The sequence below is a fragment of the Lasioglossum baleicum genome, chromosome 10, assembly GCF_051020765.1.
Source record: "Lasioglossum baleicum chromosome 10, iyLasBale1, whole genome shotgun sequence".
In the NCBI taxonomy this organism is placed as follows: domain Eukaryota; kingdom Metazoa; phylum Arthropoda; class Insecta; order Hymenoptera; family Halictidae; genus Lasioglossum; species Lasioglossum baleicum.
In genome coordinates this window covers 7,207,148-7,233,973 of record NC_134938.1, presented here as the reverse complement: position 1 = coordinate 7,233,973, position 26,826 = coordinate 7,207,148, and the positions used below count along the sequence as shown (strand labels likewise).

At 37.7% G+C, this 26,826-nt stretch overlaps 2 protein-coding genes and 2 long non-coding RNA genes across 17 annotated transcripts in view; 2 read left to right on the top strand and 2 right to left on the bottom strand.

Annotated features, from left to right (window-relative positions):
* Nucleotides 1-73: 73 nt before the first annotated feature.
* Eb1 (microtubule-associated protein RP/EB family member 1) lies at nucleotides 74-7,483 on the top strand. 6 transcript variants are annotated; one of them, XM_076431824.1, is made up of 6 exons: nucleotides 74-233; nucleotides 1,700-1,995; nucleotides 2,478-2,742; nucleotides 4,391-4,482; nucleotides 4,561-4,716; nucleotides 4,791-7,483. In XM_076431824.1, the coding sequence occupies exons 2-6, from the start codon at nucleotides 1,729-1,731 to the stop codon at nucleotides 4,869-4,871; spliced, it is 861 nt and encodes a 286-aa protein (XP_076287939.1). In that variant the 5' UTR covers nucleotides 74-233; nucleotides 1,700-1,728; the 3' UTR covers nucleotides 4,872-7,483. The 6 variants fall into 6 exon arrangements, with proteins under 6 accessions (XP_076287939.1, XP_076287940.1, XP_076287941.1 ...); XM_076431825.1 differs by having other exon boundaries at nucleotides 125-381; XM_076431826.1 differs by lacking the exon at nucleotides 74-233 and adding an exon at nucleotides 750-885.
* LOC143212751 (uncharacterized) lies at nucleotides 5,774-12,028 on the bottom strand. Its single transcript, XR_013009757.1, has 3 exons — nucleotides 11,798-12,028; nucleotides 9,900-11,445; nucleotides 5,774-9,806 (listed from the first exon to the last, which is right to left on the bottom strand). It is a non-coding gene; the product is annotated as an uncharacterized LOC143212751 (long non-coding RNA).
* LOC143212714 (uncharacterized) lies at nucleotides 8,117-18,211 on the top strand. 8 transcript variants are annotated; one of them, XR_013009750.1, is made up of 12 exons: nucleotides 8,191-8,213; nucleotides 9,747-9,786; nucleotides 9,921-10,086; nucleotides 11,027-11,181; nucleotides 11,253-11,327; nucleotides 11,906-12,028; nucleotides 12,628-12,795; nucleotides 12,855-12,980; nucleotides 13,058-13,210; nucleotides 13,593-13,656; nucleotides 14,832-15,756; nucleotides 15,870-18,211. XR_013009750.1 is itself a non-coding variant. In XM_076431801.1 (11 exons), the coding sequence occupies exons 2-11, from the start codon at nucleotides 9,760-9,762 to the stop codon at nucleotides 15,140-15,142; spliced, it is 1,368 nt and encodes a 455-aa protein (XP_076287916.1). In that variant the 5' UTR covers nucleotides 8,117-8,193; nucleotides 9,747-9,759; the 3' UTR covers nucleotides 15,143-18,211. The 8 variants fall into 8 exon arrangements, 7 of the variants coding, with proteins under 7 accessions (XP_076287916.1, XP_076287913.1, XP_076287919.1 ...); XM_076431801.1 differs by having other exon boundaries at nucleotides 8,117-8,193; nucleotides 14,832-18,211; XM_076431798.1 differs by having other exon boundaries at nucleotides 14,832-18,211.
* Nucleotides 16,485-26,826, bottom strand: part of LOC143212744 (uncharacterized) — a 56,010-nt gene continuing 45,668 nt past the window's right edge. For both annotated transcript variants that reach the window (XR_013009754.1, XR_013009755.1), the window contains one exon: nucleotides 16,485-26,826. This is a non-coding gene — a long non-coding RNA (uncharacterized LOC143212744).

Sequence of the window (26,826 nt, the reverse complement as noted above, 5' to 3'; positions counted from 1 at the left end):
GAAAAATTGCAACGAGAAGCTTCGCGACAGTTCGACGATCTTGTCCAAGATGTCCGATGTGATTGGCGAGAATCGTAACGACTGGCGGCAAAACGCGACACACCTTGTGAAACAGGATTAAACATTTGATCTCCACCATTAACGGATATTGCGAATTCTTCAGTTTTGAACGTATCTCGGAGCAACGAACTTCTCTAACGCCGGTTGAAATTGTCCAGGAAAAATTAAGCACGGTACGTGTACACTATTCAATCATCTTTAAAATAACCGTTAGAAGTTTTTCCCCCTGTGTGCGCATTTGAACGATCTACATAGTATACATTTGTCATCTGCGTGCGGGAACCACTCCCGATTGGAGTTACAGTGTTTCCGTGTTACTCGGTAAGTCATTCTACGAGCATCTAAAGGTTTTTATAGGCATTATAAAAAGCTTCCTCGATGCATTTTTACATGAAGCAGCGGTTGGTCTCGCATTGCAACGAGAATATGCGCGTTTCAACGTCTTGGTATTACGTTGAAGGAACCCTCGAGCATGTCGATGAACAGTTTCGGACCAAAAAAGTGAATGGAACGTTATTCCTTTTAAGTCTGATATAGTCTAAACCATTTAAGGAACATCGCGTGATTGTTTCGCTATTCTCGAAAAGATTTATTGTATTCTTCTGATACAGTTGTTGTATGTTTCACTGCGAACTCGTTACCATCGTCTCCACCATTTCTATTTATCAATCTCCTTCTCACTTATCTTCAATAAAACGAAAAAGAACAGACACGGATCACCATCTCGCTTACGAACTCGCCGCCGGTGCCAGATCGTGGATTCGTAATAAAAGATATTTGCGTGTTACATTTGTTCATTGTGTCCGAGACGGACTTTCGAACGCTGTAATCTTGCAATTAATATACGTATATCTTTCGTTGTATCAGAATGTGTTTGTAAAACACGTCGCAAGTGTTGTTAGCACTTGGTAGTATTGTAAATTGGTTCGATGTTAGATTTAATTATAGTTCCTATTAATTTCAATGATAAATATCCCCTCTCCCGTGATATTGCAATCGTTACATAAATATTATTTCTAACAATTATATATAGTTTACCCACCACACAAAGTCGTTCATGCATGTACATTTATAGTGCAAAAGAGTGTATTTGAATTTTGATTATCGAGATATGTTTCGCTCACTTTCTGTTCTCGACTATGCAATTTTTAGACCACAGTTGTAATCTGTAAATGTTGCCGATTTTGAGTTAGCATGCCACGAACAAAAGGTTGATAGCCATAAAGATTACCAAGATTGATGTCGTTATGCTAGTATATTTGAATTTGAATTATCAAGAAATGTTTCTGTGTGTTCCTGACTATGTAATTCTTAGACCGCAGTTGTAATCTGTAAATGTTGATGATTCTGAGTTAGCATGCCACGAACAAAAGATTGACCACGAACTATAAAAATTATTGTCATTACACTAGTGTATTTGAATTTTGATTATCGAGATATGTTTTGCTCACTTTCTGTTCTTGACTATGCAATTCTTAGATCGCAGTTGTAATCTATACTTGAATTAGAGTATGCCATGAGCAAAAAGTTGATATAGAGATTACCAAGATTATGTGTTGTACATAATTATTTTCTTGGAAAGATTAGCATTAGAATATCTGTACTACAGAAAAGTAATTCCTTCATTGTTCTATTTCAGATTCTGACGATATAGTCAACAGTACCAATATGGCTGTTAATGTCTACGCAACAAATGTAACAGCGGAAAACCTGAGCCGACACGATATGTTGGCTTGGGTGAACGACTGCTTGCAAGCATCGTTCGTCAAGATTGAAGAATTATGTACTGGTGCAGTTTATTGCCAGTTTATGGATATGCTCTTCCCAGGTAGCGTACCCTTAAAGAGGGTCAAGTTCAAGACAAATCTTGAACACGAGTACATACAGAATTTTAAAATTCTGCAGGGTGGTTTCAAAAAAATGAATGTAGATAAGGTAAGTCAGAAATCATTCATCTCATTTACAAAAAATGCTTTAGATAAGTATAGTATTATTCGGAGCTGAAAAGACGTCCTAAAGAAGCAAGAGACTTCTTTCCAGTTTCCGATAATATAAAGTTTGGAACAAAGAATGTTATCCAACGATAATCGTAGGATTTGTAATAGCATTGTCAAGGGGTCTTTCTACTTTGCTTAAAACAGCGGATCAGTAGCAAAAGCAAAAAAAAAATACAATCTTTTCAATTCTTTCTACTATAGGAAGACCCTTTACACTTAGAACTTAATATAGTTGAACAATAACAATAGATTGAAATACACATTAATGAAACAAGACACTGGTATCAAGGTAAACTCCAATAATGAAACCAGATACCATGTCAATATACGGAATCATATTGCTCCGGATAAGACAGTTTCATTGCACAAACTATAAAGTACAGGAAATCATAATCTTTTATTGTTCACGAAATGGTTCAGGTAATACCAGTGGATAAGTTAATAAAAGGCCGCTTTCAAGATAATTTTGAGTTTCTGCAATGGTTCAAGAAATTCTTTGATGCGAATTATGATGGCCGTGAATACGAAGCGTACGAAGCTCGTGGTTGTATACCGTTGGGTTCTGGGGTTGACGGAACTCATAATTTGTCGAATCCTCAGTTGGTACTTTTACCACCTCAATCGAAACCGTCAAATATGCCGCAAAAGCATACACAACAGCGTATTGCCCCTCGCCAACAGCAGGGTATAGCAATATTGTGTGAATTTAATCATGTTACTTTATGCATGCTATCATAATAGTTATAAAGTTCGAAGAATCATTTGCGTGCTGCATAAATTCTGGCTGTGTATTGCACTTTACATCTAGACAGTTTAGGTGCAATTGTTGTCAAGTAGAAAGCACCGGCTTTTGCAATTTTAGTCACACGTAAATGCACAGTTATGCAGTCTCTCGATCGTACAATAGCACAGTATCACTTTATTGTTCATCTATTTTAAGTGTAAGAACATTTATTTTCTGTTTCATCGGTTGCATTATCATTAGCGATGCATAAAAAAATTATACACATGATTTAAATATCTAAACCGCTTATCTACTACATAGACGGAACAGTATGATGACTGTTTGTTATTTTTAACGGGCTATAAATACACCAAGTAGGGGGTAACAGATTGTCTTAGAGACACACAACAGATTGAATTTTCTTTAATCTTCTTATGAAATCTATTATTACGATAGTAATCTATATAATGCATCTATACAACGACACAGTAACATACGTTACGAACATCTACTTAAAATTTGATTTTAGTTGATCTTTCTTTACTTTGTGTGTTTTATTGATTTATCGTTATTTTTGTTCCACAAGTTTTTCGCTAATCATTTGCAGATTGTTCCAATTGATAAGCTGGTGAAAGGCAGATTTCAAGACAACTTCGAGTTTTTACAATGGTTCAAGAAGTTCTTTGATGCGAATTACTCCAGAACAGAGCCGTACGATGCACTTGCTATGCGAGCAGGAGAAACCATGGGTAGTGGTGGAAGTAATGCACCGCGCGGCACTAATGCAAAACGCACTGCTCCTCCCCCCCGTTCTTACGTAGCTTTACCTAAAACAACACCACGTATCTCTGGTACATTATTTCACATGTTTTTTCGTTTATGTTGTATTTGATCTCTCACACCAGTACACACAAACAGATTTTCAGTATAAGCAATGTGCAAGTAACAATTATATATTGAACATTGACTTTCTCTTAATTTATTCAAATCTATGAGAAAAGACCGGAGTTGTCTGTCCCAGTAATATGTTCTTATCGTAACTCTTTTATCATTCCATAAATTTGAGCATTCAAGTATTACGAGTATAGTGCATAAACTTATTGACGCATGCTTCCTCACTGTTTTGTTCGTTCATTCACGATTTTTGCATAGACCGTCATGCTTTCAGTCAGTATGTTCATATTGCTTGTCGAATAGATCTCTTGTTAAGAGTACTCCTTCGTATAATCATTAGACTGCGGATCTTTATGCAATATAAAATGTTTTGCATCGATTGCGGGAAGCAGGAGTAACATAAAAATTGATTTCATCCTTCAACGACAACGCATAAAAGTTCGTCCGATTTGAAAATAAATTTCAATGGTTAAACCAATTAAAATTTTCTACGATTAGGGCACGAACTTGTGCAATCATCTGATAAAAGCAACAGTACAACATTCTTGAATTTGTTTAATCGTTTACTGTTTTGTATTTCACCTAACTAATTTCTTCATAAACGCATAAAGATCCACAGTCTAATCGTCATATTTGATATGCGTGTGAATATAATAATTATTTCTAGTATATCGAACGACAAAAATTCTATAATGCGCTAAACTTTTGAATCTAGTTAACAAAGTACAACCACATCGTCCGCCAGTGAAAACGGGCGTAGTCGGTAACCGTGGGGATAATGGAAAAGTCGAAGAACTTAGTGCTCAGGTATTGCAAGAGTGAAACATTATATCATTCGCCATCCCGTATGATCATGTATAGAAACATAATTTATTATTTTTGTAGCTAGTGGAGTTGAAAATGTCAGTGGAGGGTCTAGAGAAAGAAAGAGATTTCTATTTTGGTAAACTGCGCGACATCGAAGTTATGTGCCAAGATTGTGATAACGGAGATCCCCCACCTATAGTACAGAAAATCTTAGAAGTTCTTTATGCCACGGAGGTAGAGTTACGGGCAAATTTGAATAATTAAAAATACTCCGTTGTAAATTACATATTATGTTGAATAAAATGTAGTTTGTTTTACAGGAAGGATTCGCACCACCCGAAGAGTTAGAAGGAGACGGGCTCGCGCCTGACGACGAAGAAGAATATTAATTTTACTTTTTGTACAATCATTATAAAAGAAAAAGGTTAACAGCAAATTGTCCATGTGCGTTTCAGTTTCTTACGTTTGTGAGTCAGTATCAGTACCCTTTTGCATAATTAATGAAGCTACTTTGTATAGCTATTTAAGCATTTCTGCGCCTTAATTTTGTTACGGAGTTCGCCGAGTTCATTGGAGGTTCGCACGTAATTAGGATAGAGCGATAGGGAGAGAATGTGAAAGAGAGAAAACGAGTGAGAGAGAGAGAGAGAGAGAGAGAGAAAAAGATTTATGTCGAGAATAATGCACTCGAATAACTTGTATTCTACGACAAGTAATTATTAAGAGAAAAGAAACAGAATTAGCAATTTACATATTGTCATAGTTCTTCGTCGTATTACGAATAAAGTTAGAGTTTTGAACATCTTACAGGTTTAAAAGTGTATGAGAATACTAAAAAGAAATTAAAAAAGGACTCTGAGACACGCCTGTGTCCGGGTCTGGTTTGTTATACAGTGATTCTTCTGTTAATTATTTTCATTGATGTGTGAGTGTTTCTTTTTTTCTAATTGTTTGTAAATGCACTATGTTTTTATCGATAAATAAGACATCAGTCTCGTCAGTTTATCCTTTTGGTATCTTGTTAGTAGTTCCCGCGACAGAAAGTGTAGAATTATATCCGTGCATAATTATAACGCTGTTCAACTTGTTCGTGCAACGTCAAACAAAAATATGTACGTAATCGACTGTTAGAAACGTTTATTTACGTAGCGGACGAAAAACTACAAATGTATATGCTCGAAGCAGAAACGCACTAAATTATTTAGAAGTTTTCTAAATCTCTCCGTTTATAATTTTTAATCCTCATTGTAATTAAAAAGACATTTTACGGTCGAAGAGAATATAATTGCAAACTTTTGCAATAGAATTTCAATCTTCTTTTCATTTTGTTTTATTGAAAATAGAATATAGAAATGTAACAATCGATTTTTGTTCTCGGTACTGAATTCTGGAGATGCAAATGATAGATCGATGAAAACTGGGTTTTAATCGGTGCGCATTTGGTTCTGCAATGTTATTAGTTGCACGCGACAGGCGATCATCTTTGCATCTCCATAGTCCGTCTTTCAGAATAAAAATGGCCTTAAACAATCAACTTCCGATTACAGAAGAAGTATGAGATATGAAGTTCGCCGGAAAAACCACTCTTGTAAAAAATTACGATAAACCGTTCGGAGCGTCGTGACTAGACTGCGGATCTTTCTGCGTTTATAGCAAAATTGAGTAGATGAAATTCGAAGTTGTGGGAAAATTTTGAAAATTCAAGATGTCGATATATGATTTGACCTTTCAAAATATTGTTTAAATCAGGCCTGGGCGACGCTGGTTCGCGGAAGAGATATTGCTGCTTCGGGAGGGCGAGACCTTCTCAGCAAGAGAAAGAGAGAAGCAGCCACATATGTTCTGCGAGCCAGCGTCGCCCAGGCCTGGTTTACATTTATTAAATATGTTGGTGTCTAATCAATTACTACTCATTGAAATATTCTAGGTCGAATAAATGTTTAATTTTTGAGTTAAAATCGCTCCAAGTGCAAAGGGAAGAAAGGGAAAAATTAAAATTAATAATTAATAAATTATTCCCTTAAAATTAAGGGAAGAAAGAACAATTTTTATTTTGCATGAAGATCCGCAGTCTGGTCATAACATTTCACTTGCTTCTTTTTAGTAAACTGACATAGTTGAAATGAAACTTTTACTGGCTGTGTAACATTTTCAAATTCCAGATAAGTTTTTCCATTGAAATTCTAACTCTTTGTCACTTTGTTTTAAGAAAACATTGGTCGAATGAAATATAGAACAGTAAAGAATTAGAAAAAGTCAAGAACATTGTAATACTCTTTTTAATGTAACATATAAATCAATTTTTGTTTTAGAACATTTTTACTTCGCATGAAGATCCGCAGTCTATTTATTACAGAATGATGCGAGAGATATCTATATTTAAGTCAATTAAATTCTCGAAGTTTTTGGCAAGAGGCGTTTTTAACAACGAACCCTTTAATTATTAGAGCGAACGTAAAGTGTATATTTCCGAGCATCACGACGACTTACCATCGCTTCGCTAAAGTAACTTGGAGAAACAAAAATCAAGGAAACGAGAGAAAAACGAATTTGTAAAATTGTGTAGCGAGTGTGTGTGAGAAACAACGAGCGAAAGTGTTTCAACGCGCAGGCGAACTATCGGCGCATTATTTCTCTGCGTGTCGTATGACTGTTAATTGTGTGCCTCGAAAAATAATAATAAAAAAAGAAAACGTAACGAAGCAAAGAAAATCGTCGGTTCAATCACACGAATACAAAAAATTGTGTCACGATTTTAGATTCTTAAGAACAGATTTACCTTGTAAGAAATGCGTCCATTCTATTGTTATATTATCGTTTTCGATCGGCATGTGCATCGTGTCGTGTGTCACGTTTAAAAACTAAACGATCTACCCGTTTCACCTTACGGTAACGTTCATTGCTCTCTACGTATGTGTGTGTAACAACGGTCATCGCGAAGGTGTGCTTCGAAATTTGGAAATTCTATCGATCAGGTAATAAACGTTTAATAGAATTCAAATACTGTGCTTGTTATTTCCGAATTCTTGTACCATCCTGAATACGTACAGTGGGTGTACGAAGTATTCGTACTAGTAAACTAATCCTTCTAACATCTCAGAAAAACTCAAGCTGTTGGATCCAATTTTGAAAAAGTTATTCGTTTTTGAAAGCAGTACGAATACTTTGTACGTCCACTTTGCCGTACCATTTTCTTTACAGTTACAGTGATCGAAACGTCTCTATACGAAAATTTATACTTTTTGTATGGCTATATTTACTTTAATGCTTAAATATTGATTAGAAACTAATCAAATTTTATTTCATCTAAAAAGAAACATAACATTCATGTTTGTAGGACTATGTTCAAATTTTCACGACGAGTCTGTCTCGTTAAAATACGGCAAGGGGTTAAGGGAGTAGGTATTTTAGTTTAGAACCTTTATAAAATCAATTTTTCTGGTGTTCCTTTAAGTATAAGTGTATTCGAAGACGTTTAATCTTATATACTTCTCGGGCCAGTCTGCTGAGTACAGAAGTCCTGTCCACACTTGGATGTTTCGAATAGGACGGTGTATACCAGGGAAGTTTGTTTCAAGGTAAACGTTTGTCCTTGTCGATGTAAACAACGGAAGAACTGGCTTCCTTGAGCGTAGTTCATCGCGAGCAGTGTGTATTGACGCTATCTTTCAACTATCAACGTTCGGCGAGTCTCGTGTTGCTGGTTACCAGGTGCGAACGTGTATGAAAAAGTAATACATAATTGTGCGACGGTGTACGACCAAGTACATACATTAATTACAAAAATATTCCATAAGTTAAATCGAAAAATAATTCTAGAAAATAAGCTTCACGTATATTCTCATCGAACAGTGATCGGGATTATCATGTATCATTATTACACCTCGTCGTTAATCTCGTTGTTTCCTTAATGATGTGTGAATAAACAGTTTTTATTTCGCATTGCGCGTCTTCGCCGGCGTTTGTTGTAAGTGTTTCTGTGTCCAAACGGATAACGCCGGGTCACGTCTTTCTGATATCGAAATTATTGCCACTGCTGTTCTCATGGTTTGTTTGGTAGCTCGTTCAGTCAATCGGCTAGTGTAAGAACGAATGGTTTCGCATGGGCTGTTAGGCGAGAATTTATTATGCAGTGAAGAAATAATTGAGTACATTTAAACCGCTCGTTAAGTAAGAATAATTCGCAAGGGAACCATCGTAATTTAAAAGAAAGTGGGATTGTGTATTTGTGATCGAACAGTCGTGAATGCAGTGAAAAATCTAAAAGGAGATTTCCTATAATAATTAATTCGACAAATCGTTCATTTCAATTCGTCTAGAATATTGTTTACACCAACGGGAACGCTGTTGTGCAAGTGAAGGAATTATTGTTGAACTGAGAGAAACTGAAAAGCTACTGAAAATAATGTAAAAAAATACAATTTCTTGACCTTCCGTTGTTTCTTTGTGCATTAACTTGGTCTGGGTTAGACATTAGTGAAGAAATTATTGTTGAACTGAGAAAAACTGGAAAGCTACTGAAAGGTGAACGCAAATGACTTGAAATGGTTACCCGAAACTGGAGACCCTACGTAGAAAATACAATTTCTTGACCTTCCCTTGTTCTACTTTGCGTTAACTTGGTCTGGGCTAGACATTAACGACGGAGCATAGAAAATGGCAGATTTGTGTGTTACTCGTAGAATTTAAAGAATTCTTTTTATTCAGATAGATCATTCTATGGGAGTTCGTGCATTCTAAGCGATAGGATGAGGTCATGCCTTCTCGATAGCGGATTATCGCCGCTGCATTCCTCATTGTTTATTTGTTATCGATTTTATTACGGTTTCATAGGAGAGAATTTTATTCGAACTCGCCAATAAACTGTCCTCGTACTAACAAACTACGTTGTTGTTGGTCGTATCATAGTTCAACTAATAGTGTCTACCGTGTAGTTACGCAATACTTAAAAAATAGTGTAACTGTTTTAGTCGGTTTACGAAACGAGTAAATGCACAGACTTTGTATTAAATCGAACGATCCAAGAAAATCTCGTCTATTAGTTCCGATTACATTTAACCTTCCAGTGTAGACACGATGACATGATAACGTACCGATTCTAGCTTGACCCTCTTTTGCTGATCAATCGTTTTCTCTGTTATCAGCTTAACGAAATATTATTGTGTTTAACTATAATATTTCCGACAACCAGCGGAAGCCAGTGAAAATATTGAAGACATTACCGTTTTCTTTCTGTTTGTAATTGTATCATTTGCATCTTCCAGATTGACTGGAAACATGGAGGATGAAGGATCCGCGTCTATCGTGAGTGTCGTCGGAGCCATCTTAAAATACAATAAAGTTTTGATCGAAGGAAATCCCTCAAAACTTTACTGTACATGTATATACGTTCTTTGATTATTTTTATTGTGACTTACTTGCAGTAAAAACATTTCTAGGTGACACCCAAGACGCCCGGGGGTGTAATAGGATGGATGGAGTCAATGTTCATCACGATATCGCAGACGTTCGTGGGTCTGCCGCTTTTGAAACTGTTCGATTACTGTTTGTACGTCGCGGAGAAGTCGGCGCAATGGAGTCTGCCCTCCCATGAAATCAGTACTGGTAATCAATTAATAGTTTAACCGTTTCTTGTTTGCGTAGACGCGAGAATAACGTAATTCATTTAGCACTAGATCTGATTTGTTCTTTCAGAAATATTAAAACTATAACTACAGTGGGTGTAGAAAGTATTCGTACACCTTTTAAAAACTAATAACTTTTCTATAATTGTACCAAACAACCTGATTTTTTATAATCAAGTAGAAGCATTGGTTTACGAAATGATATGCGAAAAAGATTTTCCAAATAATTGTAATTTACAAGGTTAAATGCAAAAATAAAAAAGGCATTTTTTAAAACTTTTCTTTGGGCCCTTAATAAAAATTTAAAATATATATTTTGCAGATCTATGTTAGTTATACACATACTGAAAATTTCATCGAAATCGGTTGACGCAGGAAAAAACGACACGCATCGAGAGATGGACGATTCTGTTTATTTTAAGCAGAAACTGATCAAAAGTCGTGAAACTTCGATTTTCACCATTTTTAACCCGCTTGTAGCTCATATGTATGTTGATCGATTTCGATGAAATTTAAAGCATGTGTATAACTAACATAGATCCACAAAACACATATTTTAAATTTTCATTATACATATAAGGGCCCAAATAAAAAAGTTTTAAAAATTGCCTTTTCTATTTCTGCATGTAACCTTGTAAATTATAATTTTTGGAAAATTTTTCTTGCATATCATTTCGTAAACCAATGCTTCTAATTGATTATAAAAGATCAGGTCGTTTGGCACGGTTATAAAAAAGTTATTAGTTTTTAAAAGGTGTACGAATACTTTGTACACCCACTGTATGTTTCTCTGAGAAACTGCTTTAGCGAACTTCTCTATTGAAGTACAATTCTGTCATTTTCATAAGGCAATGTTTGCCAATTGCATTTAGCGCTTGGTAGTTCTAGTGTTAACAATAAATGTTTCTGCGTTGAAACAGAGGAACATGGAAAGATGTTTGGCAAAATTGAACTTGTCAGACCACTGCCCTGGATCCTCTTTCTACCAGGACTGGTCATCCTGCGAATTATCAGAGGAGGACTCAACGCGGGGGCTTTCCTTTTCGGCTATCCTCGCGTAGAAGCGATTGTAATGGTATGCAATCTGTTATAAACAGCACTTGAGTGCACAACTATCTAACTATAAAAGTCAATTGTTCTTCGCAGGTAAAATTCCTTCAAAAGAGTCGCAGACGGCTGAGAGCGTTCCATTTAAGGGCAGCTAAATCATCGAGACGTAGAGTAAGCAATAATAAGGTTTTGTTGTTGTATTTCTACTACCGTTTTCCATCGTATTTATCTGTTTCCACCTTGCCTCCTCTCAGCGGCGGACCGTTAGTTTTGTGGCCCCGGGCTGATACTGTTTGCGAAAAGAAAATTAATTCGAATACGAAAAATATTTGTGTAATATAGTTTTCTCAAGTTGTTAATTTAAATTGTTTTCATTTGACGAGGGGGGCTATGTCTAAGTCCGCCGCTGCCCCCCCCCAACTTTGTACATTTACTTCGACACTAGGTTTACGGGACCAATGAAAATGACGGGTTCGATTATTTATAATTTACTTCTTTTATATATTTCTTTGTTATTTTTATAGAGTAATGTAAAATGGCGAGTTTGGTGGTCCGTAATCCTAGTGTCGAAGAAGCAGTGAAACGTGGATCGTTTTGCGAATCAATCGCATGAATTCGTGGCATTTTCTTTTAGCAGTTACCTTTAAATGAATTCCAGTAGATTTCGTAAACTCTATCCTGTCCGACACAGTCGATCCTTAGACGGTTGATTAAACATAGCACTATAATAGTTTCGGTGATGGATGTAGGACAAGATCCTGATGAAATCTATAAGATCGTCTCTGTCGACGTTATTTTGCTTGGGCTCGTCCAAATTATCACCGTCCCCAACGCCGATTAAAATGTTTGTGTCCGGTCTGGATTTCGATACGGTGAGCCTACAATCATTGTGCACGTCTATTAACAATACGATTAACAATTAGTAGACAGCGGATTTTTCTGTCTTGGTATGTTCAATAGATTGAAACTAACATAACTAGACTCCGGATGTTTATGCAAACTAAGAAATTTGTGCATCAATTGCAAGATGCAGGAGCTAAATATAAATTTATATTCTTCTTCCTTAATAATTTCAGTGCGATGAAAATAATATATTAATACTTTCAAAATCTTTTAATATTTTCACTGTTTGAAATTGCACTTGTTCATTTTTGTTATAAATACATAAAATCCAGTACTTTGAAATTCTTCTAATGTTTTGATTTTCTGAGCTACGACTGGTATACATTTATAATAAATTATAATTAGACTGCGAATCTTTATGCAAAATAGAAAATGTTTGCTTTGATTGCAAGACACAGGAGCCAAATAACAATTTCATTCTTCTTTTGGCCTTCTCGTGGCTTTTAATTCTTTTTAATACCTCCACTGTTTTAAATTGTGCGTACCCATTTTTATCGTAAATGCATCAAATCCGCGGTCTAATTATAATGGATTCAATAAGAAATGATTAATAAATGCACCGTTGCAGGCAGCAAGCGCCGACGAAAAGTCGACTACAGAGTCTGCTGGAAGTCCCACGCTCGGCGACGCAAAGCGCAAGTACTCTCAAGTGAGTTCCGACTCCGAAAGCGAAACAGTGCTAACGCAGCTCGAGAATTATGCTTCAGAAGACAGCATGGACGATTCCGATTTCAACGTAAGCACGACCACCGACAACATTTTCGCGCAAGTTTACGAACATTTTCATTGTTTCAGCCGGCAAAATGCAGCGAACAGTCGAGTACGTCGAGTAGCGGGGACGAGGACGAGAAAAACATATCTTTGACCGAATTGGAAGATATTGAAAAAGAACGTCACGAGTTTCTGACGGCTACATCCAACGTGAGTACAACCACCGACGTATTTTGGCTTTTATTTTGACGTAGCAGAAGATAATGTACATTTTAAATAATTTCCAGCCGCTCATCAGGGCACAGTCGAGTAACTTAGACGAAAAGGAGAAAAGCATACCTGTGATCGAACCAGAAGATACTCAAAACGACGCTCAAGGTTCGGTCAAAAGCGAGACCCACGATAGCGCAGGAACGTCTAACGCGCTTCCTTTCGACAAGGTAAAAGCGATGTTCCTTGCCGTTGCCTTTTTACATTACACATATTTTATGTTGAGTGCGATGACTTCTTATTAAACTTGCTTATATGAAACATATCGGAATGACGATAACCAATTTCAAGCTTCCAAGCTGTTCGAACTTTTGAGAGACACTTCGAGTTCTCGTGGTAGCGCGTTAGAATTCAAACTTCCAGATTAGAATGTTTAAAGAGTTTTGAAGATCATCGAACACAAACACCGTGATGCGAACGCCTGATGCCGACGTAACAAAGTGGAGATCATCTGCTAAGTTTCATGTGTCGAAAACGGGCGGCTCAGGACCGCGGGAACTTTCACGACGACCTGATAGAAGTGGTTTTATTCGTAACGTTAAACAATTTCAGACAACAAACGCCAAGAAAACGGAGGGACCGACGGCGATGAACGAGACGCTTGTCGACAGTTCGGGTGAGTCCATCTACTGGTCAGCAAGGGAGTGCGATGACGATGAGGAGGCGTCATTTTACTCGGCCGTCAGCCGGATAAGTGGCTCATCGGAGTAAATCGTTTCTGTTTGCTCTGGCGCGCCACTCGTCTAGAAGACGATGTTCACTTTTGAAAGACAGTGAACTGAAATCGAGTCGGTATTCACCTAGAAACTGTTTAAAGAATTCATACGGGACCGGAAGTCCAGGACCGCCACAAGCCATACTCTCATCTGATTCTTCTCTCCCAGCGATGGAAAGATAAATGTTTCAGTTGTTGGCCCAGTTTACGGCCGTCGCCACTATCTTAATAACGTACTCGCTTAACAACGTTCACGTTTGAGAGTCGACGGAATAAAAAACATTTCTTGGTCAGTTATTTCATCTTAATTGCCTTCTACCGTCAAGAATTCGCCTAAGGGTGCAAACATAGTGGAGCAAAAGCAACAAGAATCACCGGTGCGTTCTCCTCGACGCTCCACTATGTTCCCGTACTAACAAGGGAGGTAATGCGTCGATTTTAATGAAATTTTAGTACGATATAGAACTGAGGAGAATATATTAGACACGTATTTTTTATAGCTGCCGACATTCGTGTCACGGGGATGAAAATAGTCCTCAAATTTGGGGCTGGAAAAATACATTTTACTGAATATCTCCGGAACTATCAGGCTTAGACGAAATTTTCAAACTCCAGTTTGTGCGTCTTTGAACGATGAATCTTTTAGCGTAAACTGACTTTTAGAAAAATAATTTTTTTTTAAAATATGTTAAAAATTAACTTTTTCGTATAGCTCCAACTTCGAGGGCTATTTTCACCCCTTTAATACGAACGTCGGCAGCTATGAAAAAAAAAGTGGCAAATATTTCTTTCAGTTCTATAGCATACCAAAATTTCGGGTAGCCTCCCTTGCAAGAAACCGATACCTAAACAAATGTTCTTCTATCGTATAAAGAAACTACGGCGAATCAATGATAAACTATAATTTCTAGAAGTGGAAACACTACTTCTAGCTCCTCTCGTTCGAAGTTAATAAAATTGTCTCTGTTTAAATATAGGGAACACGAGCGTAGAGGCAGTAGATCTAGATTAAGCAAGCTGATTTCAAATCATCTCCGATACACTGATACGAGTGCTATGTATTCATTATCGAGCAGAAACAGAAGCAGCGCCATCGCCATCGCCATCGCCGCCACCACCGCCGACGCAGGACGTCACCGACGGCGAGGCCAACCATAAACGCAACGAGAAACCGAATCAGAGACCGAATCAGAGACCGAACCAGAGACCGAATCAGAGACAGAGTTCGATGCCGCGAGCTCAAAACTCGAGCACGGTTGACAACGCGCCGAACAATCAAGAAAAGAAAAACCATCAGCGCAGGAAGCAGTACTACAACAAAAATCATGCGAAAAATACCCAATTACCAGGAATCCCTTTATCCGAGGCTCGAAATCAACGCGAATAAATTCCCTTAAGTAACCCTCTCCCTTGAAATCGTGCGAGTATGATCGTCGGCTATAATTCTTACGAAACGATACTTCTTCTGGAAACACGCGCGCAAGGAGCTTCGTTATCGGTAAGGCTGCAGTGTTGTAATCGAGCGATGAAGATCGAACGTTGCGTGATCGAAATGGCTGCGCTGATACGGACGTCGATCTTTTATCAATCGTTATCGATCGCGATTTTTGGCGCGTCCGAGGAATACGTTGACCAAAGTAACATAACCGTTGACGATCATCTTTTTTACACGCACCTTTGTTGTTATACGTAACGTAACGTGTTACATCCTTACGTAATAATATGTACGTTTACTCTAGACTAGTCTCTAGACTCTAAATAATATCTTCAGCTCTATTTTAGCTTAATGTTATCGAGATTTAAGATTCAATTATAAGAATTATTATTTGAAACAGCTATTATTAAATGTATCCATGTATTGAAAAGTTACTGGTTGATCCGTATATGTCAACTGTTACGAACTTTGTGAAATCTCGAGATACAGACACTTTTGCAAGAAAATTCGATGCTAATTCTACTGCGGCTAATAGGGCCGGTTGTTTTGTATCTTTACTTTTTTAAGTTTCCAGTATTGTGCGGAGCACGAGAGAAAACTAGCGGGAAGGGAATGGGGAAAGAAGCCTGACCATTCAGATTGTCTTTGCGTTCCTCTTGCCCCGTTCCCCTCCTGCTAGTTTTCTCTCGTGCTCTGGACAAGTACTTGCTTATATTAGATACTCCATTCGTGGTTTAATCTTCTAACTGTCGTTGTGCACTGTAGACATTCGAGTCTGCACTTCAACTAGAAGACATATACAAGTTAGCTGTTGTCTAATGTAAAACTAGCACTACGACGCATTTTTTGTTCTCTTCTTTTATTTTGCTCATTCCCATGCGTGTCCAAGGTAATGTTCCACCATACCAGTTCATCAGAATTTACAGAGAGCAAAACAGGGAGATTAACCGCAGGAGGTGCCCAATACAATCGAGTAGTAGGAGTTGTATGAAAACGTTGAATGGGTATATTAATAACCTGAAAATCAATAATAAGATCCTATAATATGGAATTTGTCAGAGCTCGCAGTGGCTCAGTGGGTGAAACGCGCGCCTGCGGACTCCGTGGTCGCAGGTTCTCAATCCCCGATGCCGGCACCCCTCTGGAAATATTATTCCATGTGCCTTTTAAAAACTGTGGTGACCCAAGGTGGTTCGGAACCCATCTTTATAAACTGTAGGCCCCGCTGAAAAGGCGATAGTAGTGAGAGTGGAAAGATAGGGAGTGGTAAATGGATTTGAAACCCTGAGGGGACCAAATAATTTTTAAAAATATGGAATTTGTCATATACTTCTTGTAAAAGCAAAATGTTTAATAGTAGCTTACAAAAATATCTCCATTTTCACAACCAATAGCCAAATACTGTTTGTGAAATTTCACAACATGTTAACTTCAGCATATACTTCCTTCTAAAGCAGTCATACACACACAAGTCATTTTATACAGACTGGTAGCGTTATTGTATTTTCTTGTAGTTTATATAAAACTACATCTCCATTTTAATTCAACACAGCCAAAATAACTTATCCATGACTTAAACAACTGAAAGTAGTGATTGTGTCTGAGCCTCCAATGTTTACTCTGTCTCTTCGTGACCAGTTTGTACCATTGATATTCCACAGTGTGATTACCCCACACTTCTTATATATTACTCTCTCTGTTACAATACATTTTTCATTTATTTTTTTTTTTAATTATTTGGTGCCCTCAGGATTTGCTTTCAGGGCTCAGGGCTTTCCACTCTCACTACTATCGCCTTTTCAGCGGGACCTACAGTTTATAAAGGTGGGTTCCGAACCACCTTGGGTCACCACAGTTTTTAAAAGGCACATGGAATATTTCCAGAGGTGCCGGCATCGGGGATTGAACCTGCGACCACGGAGAGTCCGCAGGCGTGCGCTTCACCCACTGAGCCACTGCGCGCGCGCCCTTTACATTTTTCATTTATTTCATGATTTGAAATAACGAATCCTATCTTTGTTTTGCCATATACTCGAAAATAATGATCATCTTTTTCTCTGCAGATTATTACATTATTGTTTTGTATATTAATCATTTTTATTAATTCTGTATTTTCAAGATATTTATGGCTTCCTTTTGGTCAATATCAAATAAGGTGACAATGCCTTCATCTGTAACAAACACTATTTTCGATCTATCAGCTGAAAAAGGATTGAGTTGTTTATTTTTCCATTAACTGGTTCAAATTCTGCTATTATCTTATCATCAACTAATGTAACAACAGTATTCGAGAATGATTTTGTGACAATAGTATCTGATTCGTATAGTGGTTGCAATGCTGCATCGAATAAAGGTTTTTTCATTGATTTGCTAATTCCTTCTACTGGAAGTTTCCGCTTGTGAAGTAACTGGTTTTCACTGCTACAGATAATATGATATCCTACTTCCTGTAACCAGTAAATGTCCAAAGACGACACACGACTTTTATACGTGGCTATTGGTTGCTGTCCAACATCTGCCTCCCATATGTTTATAAAACCACTAGAATACGCGAAAATAAGGTACTGATCATTATATGTTAAAGCACCGCAAACGAAAACTGTGTTTTTGTTGTCAATGTTTGCTCTGATTTGGTTATTGTAGCTATGCATTTGATTGTAGCTATGATCGTTGCTTAATTGTTACCATTTTACGTACACAGCTTTATCTTCGGTAACAATAAATAATGAATTATTTTATTCTGGCACGTTACAGAAGAATACGATCTTCTTGCTTTGCAAACCTGGATTGTACTGCGATATGTATACAATATTCCGAACTATATCTACGATATGATATTAACACTCTATTTGTTTTATCCATTATAATGTAGCAAGCTACTTCCTTCCGAAAATACTATGCTCTTTAGCTGGTACTGTGTAACTATTTTAATAAAATTATTGTGAAGAATGTTAACACGAAATAGGTCATGTATTATGTATATGTATACGATGTTCGCTGAAGAAATATATTTTCGAGAAAACAATGTTACGATGTATAAGTAGACTGCGGATCTTTCTGCAAAACAATTTTCATTTACTTCAGATCTGCAAAGACTACTACCACCGGAAATAAGATTCTATTTTATTCCACTTTCTAAAACTTCGTCTACAAAAACTGTAAGTTGCATAAACAGCCGCAGTCTAATAATCAGTATGTAAGAATTATTTTGCACGTGTACGATTTCCTCTAGAATCGTTGAATGAAAAAACTGAGCCACGAATCGTTGAAAAATACTCACTGTCGTTTCGACGCAGATCATTTTATCCGCTTCATTGTTTCACCATGTTTTGTTACTTCATTACTCCACCACGTGATCGACCTTAGGCTAATGGGGAGGGCCGCCAGATTGGTCGGGCTCCACAACCAGTTTCTAAAAATTACAATTTTGATTAGAATCGATGGACTACTTGATTAATTCAACATATGTATATGTCAGTCAACTCAAATATTCTAAGTTTCAACGTTCGTTCTGGGACACCCTGTACACTGCAATCTGACCAAGATTATGCAATTTATCGCGACAGCTTCTGATTTTTGTCAGATCTTTTCTCTATGGAAACGTTTTCTTACTGATTGAGGATCTTACCGATTGTCATTAATTCTGAGAGATACTGACGCGTTCTATGTATATACAGTGGTTAGTATGATTTGAAGAACGAGAAATAGCCCACGTACAATAATGTGTTAATAATAATGATACGGCGCCGTGTTATTCTTGCGAAAAAATATCTTTTATCGTGACTCACGATAAGTAGAGATTACTGCCCATATGCCGTACATGTGCTTGATGGACAGATAAGTGCGTTACACTGTCCTAGAAAATCGAACGCACCATCGATCGTGTTTGTGGGCCATTAAGAATTTTCCTCTTGAAAAAAAAGGGCAGAAGAACGTTGTCGTGTGCAACAGTAAAGAAAAACACGTCGTTGGATTTGTTAAAGAATATTACCATTTCTCGCTTCGTCATCTGTGTCATTAATCTTAATAGGTATTCGTGCTAAAGTTACATTTTGCGTGTTTTCGTCTACATTTCTGTATGTGGAACATTCACAGGCATTCGCGCACATAGGTGTAAATAATTATATTTGCATTATGCTCGATCGACGCTACAGCATCGTATTCGTCTCGTTTTACCGATTAAAACGACTCCAAACACGATATTATTACGATCATAATTACTCGTGTAACAAGCGAAGTTCAGAATTCGTTTACCTCTACCGTAAATGTGAATTCTTGTTGCACAGGTATTTATGGTTGCAATGATATCGTGTTTGGAGTCATTTTAATCAGAAAAACTGGAAGAATACGATGCTAAGAGTTTCATTGACGAGAAACTAAGAATAGGGAATTTAGATTTCTATCATTTAGAAGGCTAGCATGAGTTCTTTGATATTTGACGTTCGACGCATTGCAAATATTGCTCTTCTTCTAGAACTCCTTCTTCTAGTTAAGGAGGCAGTACCATAGTATCTTCATAGTTGACTTTCTTCGGTGCAGTTTCATTCGCGCTTTAAGTTTATCTTTGTTAGGCTGTCTTTCGAATTTCGCGGACGATTTCGCGGATGCAGGAGCCTGCAAAATCGATGGCTACTTATCGGGATCGTTGCATATATAAATACAGATACGGAAGGAAATGTTTCACTTTATCAGTGCACTCGTAACAGGCACTGTTCGGTAGCACTTGTCGGCTAAGCCTGGATACTTCACCTCGAGGGTCTCTTGTCATTAACAAATTGTAAGGTTCTACCGATTGCCGAGTACAACAATTAGCTGGTTATCTGCTGTGAACTAAGCGAAACCCTTGACACCTAAAGTAGCTCCAGTATTACAGCACTGTTTATTAACAAAGCCGACCGACAACGTTCCAATCAATCTCTTCGGATATTTCTTCTTCTTGTCTATTATTAACTAGAAAGAAATTACTGGAAGGGTCCGCATTGTACTTGAATTGTACTTGAACGCGCGTATCTATTGAGATCTCCCGGTGACTGCCCGGCACAGAGCCAGTAACACAGATTTGCCGCCATTGGCCTAAGATATCGTGAAGTCGTCACACCTGCGAGAGATACGACGATTTATAACTTCTCCGTTTCTCTAACTTAACTTCTTTGTTCTCGAGAATCCTTCCTTCTAATTTCTGTAAGACTCTCTGAAAGTTATCGTACACGTGTCCATAATGTTAAACTAAACGAATTCAATGTAATTTTTACGATATCATTACGATTCATATTATTATTTATATTATTATAAAAATTCACTAAGCCCATTTATAACTGTGGCAGGTCAGAAGAAAAATGCAGCCGCTGCAGAACCTCGTCATAAAGCCACGTCCACACCGAAGCAATACTTTTCCCGAGATAGACGAAACATCAACTAAAATGAGCTAGTTGTCGGTTCGGTGTGGATATAGCTTAACATTTGACTAGTCATTCTTGATCATTGTTCCAAGGGCCGACGCGGTCAGCTATGGTCTTTTTCCGTTTCGTTCGAAGCAGGTATTCCGTATCGAATCTTTGGAAAGCCGCTATCATTTGGGCCTCTCTGACGTTACAGTAGTCAAACTAATCTATATAGGGTGTTATCAAACAGATAACGTTGCCGGAGCTCCTATCTGGTAGCCATATTTTTGATACAATATATAGGTGATCGATATATCCACATATAGTTCTCAGTAAGTGAGAGTCTCTATCACGGTTTGGATGACCCGAAAAATCCGTACGCTCGCGTTGCCTGTCGCGTGCACTCTCCTCGAGACATTTTCATTTCCCGAATAATTCGAAACAATACATTTCCTAAATAATCGTTAACGAATCGACGGGACCCGACCGCTTCAATTTCGAACGCGCAGGTGAAAGTTTCAGTTCTCGTCAAGTCGTTGGAGACAATATCATTTCGAATGAACTCGTCACCGAAAATCAGCCGCTTTCGAATTTGACCGGGAACACAGAGCAGCGGCTAGGATTCTCTCGTTCAATTTTGATTTTCTGGTTCGAACGACGCCGGATTTCGACGAGAGACACGCACACCCGTTCGAGGAAAATGGCAAACGGATACGACGAGTGCTACGACGCGACCTGGCATCTCTTTCCACCGGACTATGCTGAAGACGAGTACAGGTAGGCTTCACTGATAGTAGTTAGCGATAACTTGGAAGTTCTTTATTAATTCGAGGGAATACTGTAATTTATTTTGCACTGGGTGTGACAGGCGATCGATTATCGACCTTTCTTCTGTATCGCCTTTTCCTGGACGATTTTGTTCAAAAGCAAAAGAAATATTCACGAACTTCTAATCAGAAGTTTTTGTTCCATTTACCGAAGACGGGAAATTTGTCATAAGGCGCCGCTAAAAATTGCTCTGCCATTAAAATATTGTTTGCAATATTAGATACGTTGGTATCTAATCAATAGACTGCGGATTTTATGCATTTATGACAAAAATGAGTAGGTGTAATTCAAAACAATGAAAAGATTAAAAGAGTTTAACAGTGTCGAAATATTATTTTGACCATATCAAAATTTATAATGAGCAAAATAAATTTTTTCTTAGCTCCTGTAGATTGCAATTGATGTATAAAGATTTTAATTTGCATAAACATCCGCTGTCTACTAATCAATTATAAATATCAATTTCGTATCCACCCAAAAATCATTGAGAATGGAAATATTCTAGGTCGGAAGAAGTGTTTAATTTTCGAGACAAAGTAGCTCCGAGTGCAAAGGATTAACCAATGTTTTCTATATCTTAAAGAAAAATATGATTGCGATACTATCGATTTATATACGAAGAGGAAACATGAATCTTGTTTTTCAAAATAAAAATATTTCTTTTGTGTCCGATAGCCGGGTGAGGCACGGTAACTTGGTACACCTTTATGTTTGCTAGAACTACGACTGGGATCATGCAAAAATTGTTGATTAAGGACTGCGGATCCTTATGCAAAACAAATATGTATACACCGGGCAACGCGGAGTAAGATGTCTTTCATAAGCAAATGGAAAGTGTTCAGGGTCAGTCACTTCACACCGAAGTGAAGAGAGGCGAAGTGTACGGGGAGAAAATGGAGTTTTACGTTCATTCATGAACTGGACACAATGCAGGAGCGGATCCCGGAGTCATGAATGAACGTAGTAGGTTTCGTAGTAGGTGGCTCGACGGGTGGGCTTTCGGGGAAGCTCCTTTCAGAGAAGCTTTCCTGTGAAGGGCCCTTCTTCGACAGCGTGGAAGCCACGGGGCCAAACGTGACCCAAAGTCTGCACGCCTAGTTAAAGCCTAGCCACCGGCGTCGTTTAAGAATCATTTAAGAAGTTATACGAAGCACAAGGTAGCACCATTCATGTCCCCGGCCTATTCTATGTGTATTCCCTTCAATTCAGAAATGTTAAGGTCGTAGAAAGTATTCTTGAATCCTATGCTCGAGGACCACGGCTCTCGAATGACTTTTTTCGGCCCTCGAGACCCCGAATTTCGCGCACAGCTGATTCTCCTTGCAATCGGGAGTGTATAACCCTTATACCCGGTCGCTATGCTACCTTGGGAATATAATACTCGAAATTTATAATGGACGTCTTCGACCTATGCACAGAATACAGAAGAGAGGAGCAAAAGAGGTTGGAAAAGTCGAATATGATTTGCACAATTCCTTCGAGAACTTTTATCGCACTGTATCAAAAGGTCATTTAGAATTTGGCGAAAGAGTGGGAAGAGTAATGATTACTATCTCCCAACTCTTAATTTTTCAGTGTTGATATATAAATATTAAAATATATCCATTAATTTGTGTGTACCAAACCGAAAAGGAATCACGTCACACTACTTTTTTAGTTATCTAAAATGTTCTTTTATCGTAATGCCGTTTCCATATCCACCTATTTCGAGCACAAGAGATTCGGATCAGCAGTTTTGAGAACCCAGAAATTTCATTGACTTGTCACTCAATTGTAAATCTACCGATACTTGCTAGAAGATTACGAGACGTGTGAATGACAAATATATTTCAAAGTACTGCTTCGTGTCTATTTGATAAATCAAACGAACTATCCCATTTTTGACCATTTTCTGGAATGTGCTATTAAACAGGATTTTATTCCGGAAGGGTGTCACCGCGTCGTTGATGGACGGTTAAACACATTTATTTTTTTATTATCATGTGTATCTAATCGTTAAGCACACGAGTCGGAAAATGAAGGAAAAAATGGGGACTGTCCGCACGATTGTGCACGTATCGATCGACCTGCATCGAGTAATAGCAGCGGGATATAGGTCGCGTGTGGATCTAGAATCGAGATTCAGAGCAATTTCGTTGTTATCGTGAATCAAATCGCGGTGAACCTAATATATATCTAATATTTTCATTAATCTCGCAATTAATAGAGACGGGTGCTCCCAATATGGAGAAAAGTCGCATTAGCACAGACATTGCGTGCCAAAGTTATATTTTTATAATGACAAAGTTTCATAGTTTTATAGAGTCCTCCATTGAGAGGTGTCAGTTTAAATTTTGCGCTATTTTTTACTTCTGAAGATCCGATCGAAGTGGTTAGTAAAATTGTAAAAAATTGTAAAAAATCGGACCATTGTATTTAGTGGTTTCATTGACTTTTAATCGAGGCGACGAAGAAATTGTAGAACTACAGGATCTAAGAAACAGCACGGACCCGAGAGATTTTCTTAGATCAAGACCTCACAGTATTTTATTTTCGCCCCAGATCCGCCATTGCGCAGAACAATTCTGCAGAAGTAACAACTTTTCCACCGAGCAACGATAACGCGCGGGAAAAAACGCAATATTTCCTAACAGTTTCGCCGTAATCTAGGAAGATTAAAACCGAAGAAAAGAGAACGCGAGGAAAAATGTCTTCCCTTTCTCGCGTGTTATCTAATCCTCGACGTTCGAACGAAGTTTAATTCCTTCGCGGAATAAAATCGATAATTGATCGGTTTTGTTTTGGAAAGAAAGAACCTGCAGTAGAATGATCAGTGATATCGTGGACGGCGCGAATGTTCGAGCGATTAGCATATCTGATTAGGCGGATAGCACCGGAAACCGGAAGCGAACGTTTAAGAGCAGTCACGCATATCGGTTAGGCGAATTCTTCGGTATAGAGTGGTACGCCTTGTTACATGGTGCCGGACACACGCGAGAACCGAAAGGGCCGAAGTACCAACACCTGTTGGTTTCCACCATAAATTTCGGATTAATCGTAACTCGGATTGGTCGCTCACCGCGTGTTACTTGCAATGAATCACAGTCATCTTCGGACATTTTTAAAGGGACGATAACTTTTTAAATATTCAACGATATTCAACATTGTTTTCTCTTCAAGTTTACTACGTGATGTGGAAAAAGTTTCGAAAAGCAATCGCTTGGAACTGCAGAGAAAATGACGATAACTTTTTAAATGTTGGACTGTATACAACTTAGGTTCCTTTTTAGAACAATTACTTTACTACACGATGTGGAAGCAATTTTCGAACAAATTGCAATTGGTCAGAATTGTGAAGAAAAAATTGTTTAACAATTTCAATTGTTCAACTAGAAATTCTTTCTACCACCACACACACACACAGAACATGATATTTTAAATTATTAACTTATATTTCTTCCGTAAGGATTATTATTAGGTTGTAAAGAAAGAAATACAGGATTTTTGTTCCTTTGTTTTAATTGCAATTTATATTAATATTTACCTTAATTTAACGAGTTATATGTAATTTTAAAGCTTGTTCTACGCTCTATTTAATTATGCTTTTGATATTTAATAAAAAAACAAAAGTCTTGCATTTCTTTCTGTACAACCTAATAATTATTAGACAGCGGACCTTTATGCAAAATAAAAATGTCGTACCCGAATTCCAACAGACTGGAGTGAAGCGGAAATTTTTCTTTCTTAATATGTTTAATGGATTGAAAATAATGTAACAGACGTTTAAATTTTTCTAACGTGTTTGCTGCTTTAAATTACACACCTACACATCTTTGTTATAAATGCATAAAATCCGTTGTTATTGCAAAATTCACTCGCTATAGAACATTATTTTTGTAACTGTACAAATAAACTTTAAGAACAACACTCGGTAAACGAGGGTCGAAACGGAAAAACTGAAATTTATTGCAACACGTGTAGTGTAGGCAAACTGAGAAGAAATTGCGTTTTTAATTTTCTCTGGCCGAGTTCGTGACTGGGAATTATTATAACACCACCGGTCGGAAAATATGGGAACCAAAAAAAATTTGTTTGCAGACGTAAACACGGTCGTACGAGAATGACGTCGACAATTTATTGCACACTGTTGCGGTACGGAGGGTTTTATTGCTACCAGTGTTAGGGTCTAATTGCTCTACCAGGAGGCCAGGTAAGGGACCCACCCTCCTCTCTCTCACTCTCTCTTCCTCTTTTTCTATTCACAGTCGTCCCACCAGCAAAAATCTTATTGTCAGAAGAAACCCAAAGGCGTCGGCATTGGAAAACGAAATCTGATGTAGCTAAAGCGACCGGATTAACTAGAAAATACGGTTGTTCCACAGTGGATTAACTCGCCACTTATCCGAACCTCTACTCCGAAACGGCATGATCATCCTCTTATACGCGACGATCAACGCGCTGCTCGAGTTAATCAGCTTGGCTCGAGATTATCAGAATCGAAATGCTCAAATCTAATCCGCAAATCATCTCCCTCGCTTCGCGGGCTTTTCAATTGGAGATTTTTAAGAGGGCGCTGATTTTGTATGAACGCTAATTAACAGATAAATCGCCAATTATAAACGCGTACGTTAAGTTGATCTAATCCCCTGTCGATCGCAATTTCAGCGGAAAAAGTCCATGCCTGTAATGAAAATTTCAAACACGTATTTCGTAAATCTAAGCAAGTTATATACATTTACAAAATTTCATGGAAATCGATCAAGATTGTTATGAAATACGATTGATTGAAAATAGCGAAAATTGTAAGAATCTGCAATTTAAACGAATCGCGGAAACCCTAAATTAATTTTAAAGATTTCAACCTACTTAGATTTACAAAATGCATGTTTAAATGTTCATTACGGGCACAGTTAAGAAGTTACTCGTTTTCAAATGTACGAATACTTTGTACACCCACTGTATAATCCACATAATTATTGTAGGCGATTCTTTAAACAGTGGCCACCGAGTAAGTAACACGTAGTGTTTTGTTCATCATCGTTTCGTTTGTTCATCAACTAATAGTCGAATAAACTACATTGCAAAAGCAAGACGTCAATTTAATTTCCAAAACCGTCGACTATATTATACTAATGTTTCACTTACCCTTTTCGATCACACTTATGTTTAATACATATATTACACTAATGTTTGTACACTCACTGTGTTAGACTCTGTTCAGAAACTTCGTCACTGACTCGGTGTTAAGGGGTTGAAAATGCTACGAACGTTTCCAACGCAACGTAAAATCGATTGTTTGCTTGATAAATATAAAAATGTTTACAAACCATTGAAGACAGATGATATACAATACTTGCGCGTACTCGTCACAGAATGACCACTTGATGGCTCGGTTCGCTGCGGACTGTGGACTCTGGAGGATTCAGGTGTTGAGGCTAAAACGTGCCG

What these genes read in the sequence shown, in the direction of transcription:
- LOC143212714 (XM_076431798.1), top strand. An exon ending in CTCCCATGAAATCAGTACTG is followed by an intron (nt 10,087 to 11,026) that starts GTAATCAATTAA and finishes GCGTTGAAACAG; the next exon opens with AGGAACATGGAAAGATGTTT. An exon ending in GACGCTTGTCGACAGTTCGG is followed by an intron (nt 13,657 to 14,831) that starts GTGAGTCCATCT and finishes ATTATCGAGCAG; the next exon opens with AAACAGAAGCAGCGCCATCG.
- Eb1 (XM_076431824.1), top strand. Translation starts at nt 1,729, where the DNA reads ATGGCTGTTAATGTCTACGCAACAAATGTAACAGCGGAAAACCTGAGC. An exon ending in TCGAAGAACTTAGTGCTCAG is followed by an intron (nt 4,483 to 4,560) that starts GTATTGCAAGAG and finishes TTATTTTTGTAG; the next exon opens with CTAGTGGAGTTGAAAATGTC. An exon ending in AAGTTCTTTATGCCACGGAG is followed by an intron (nt 4,717 to 4,790) that starts GTAGAGTTACGG and finishes AATAAAATGTAG; the next exon opens with TTTGTTTTACAGGAAGGATT.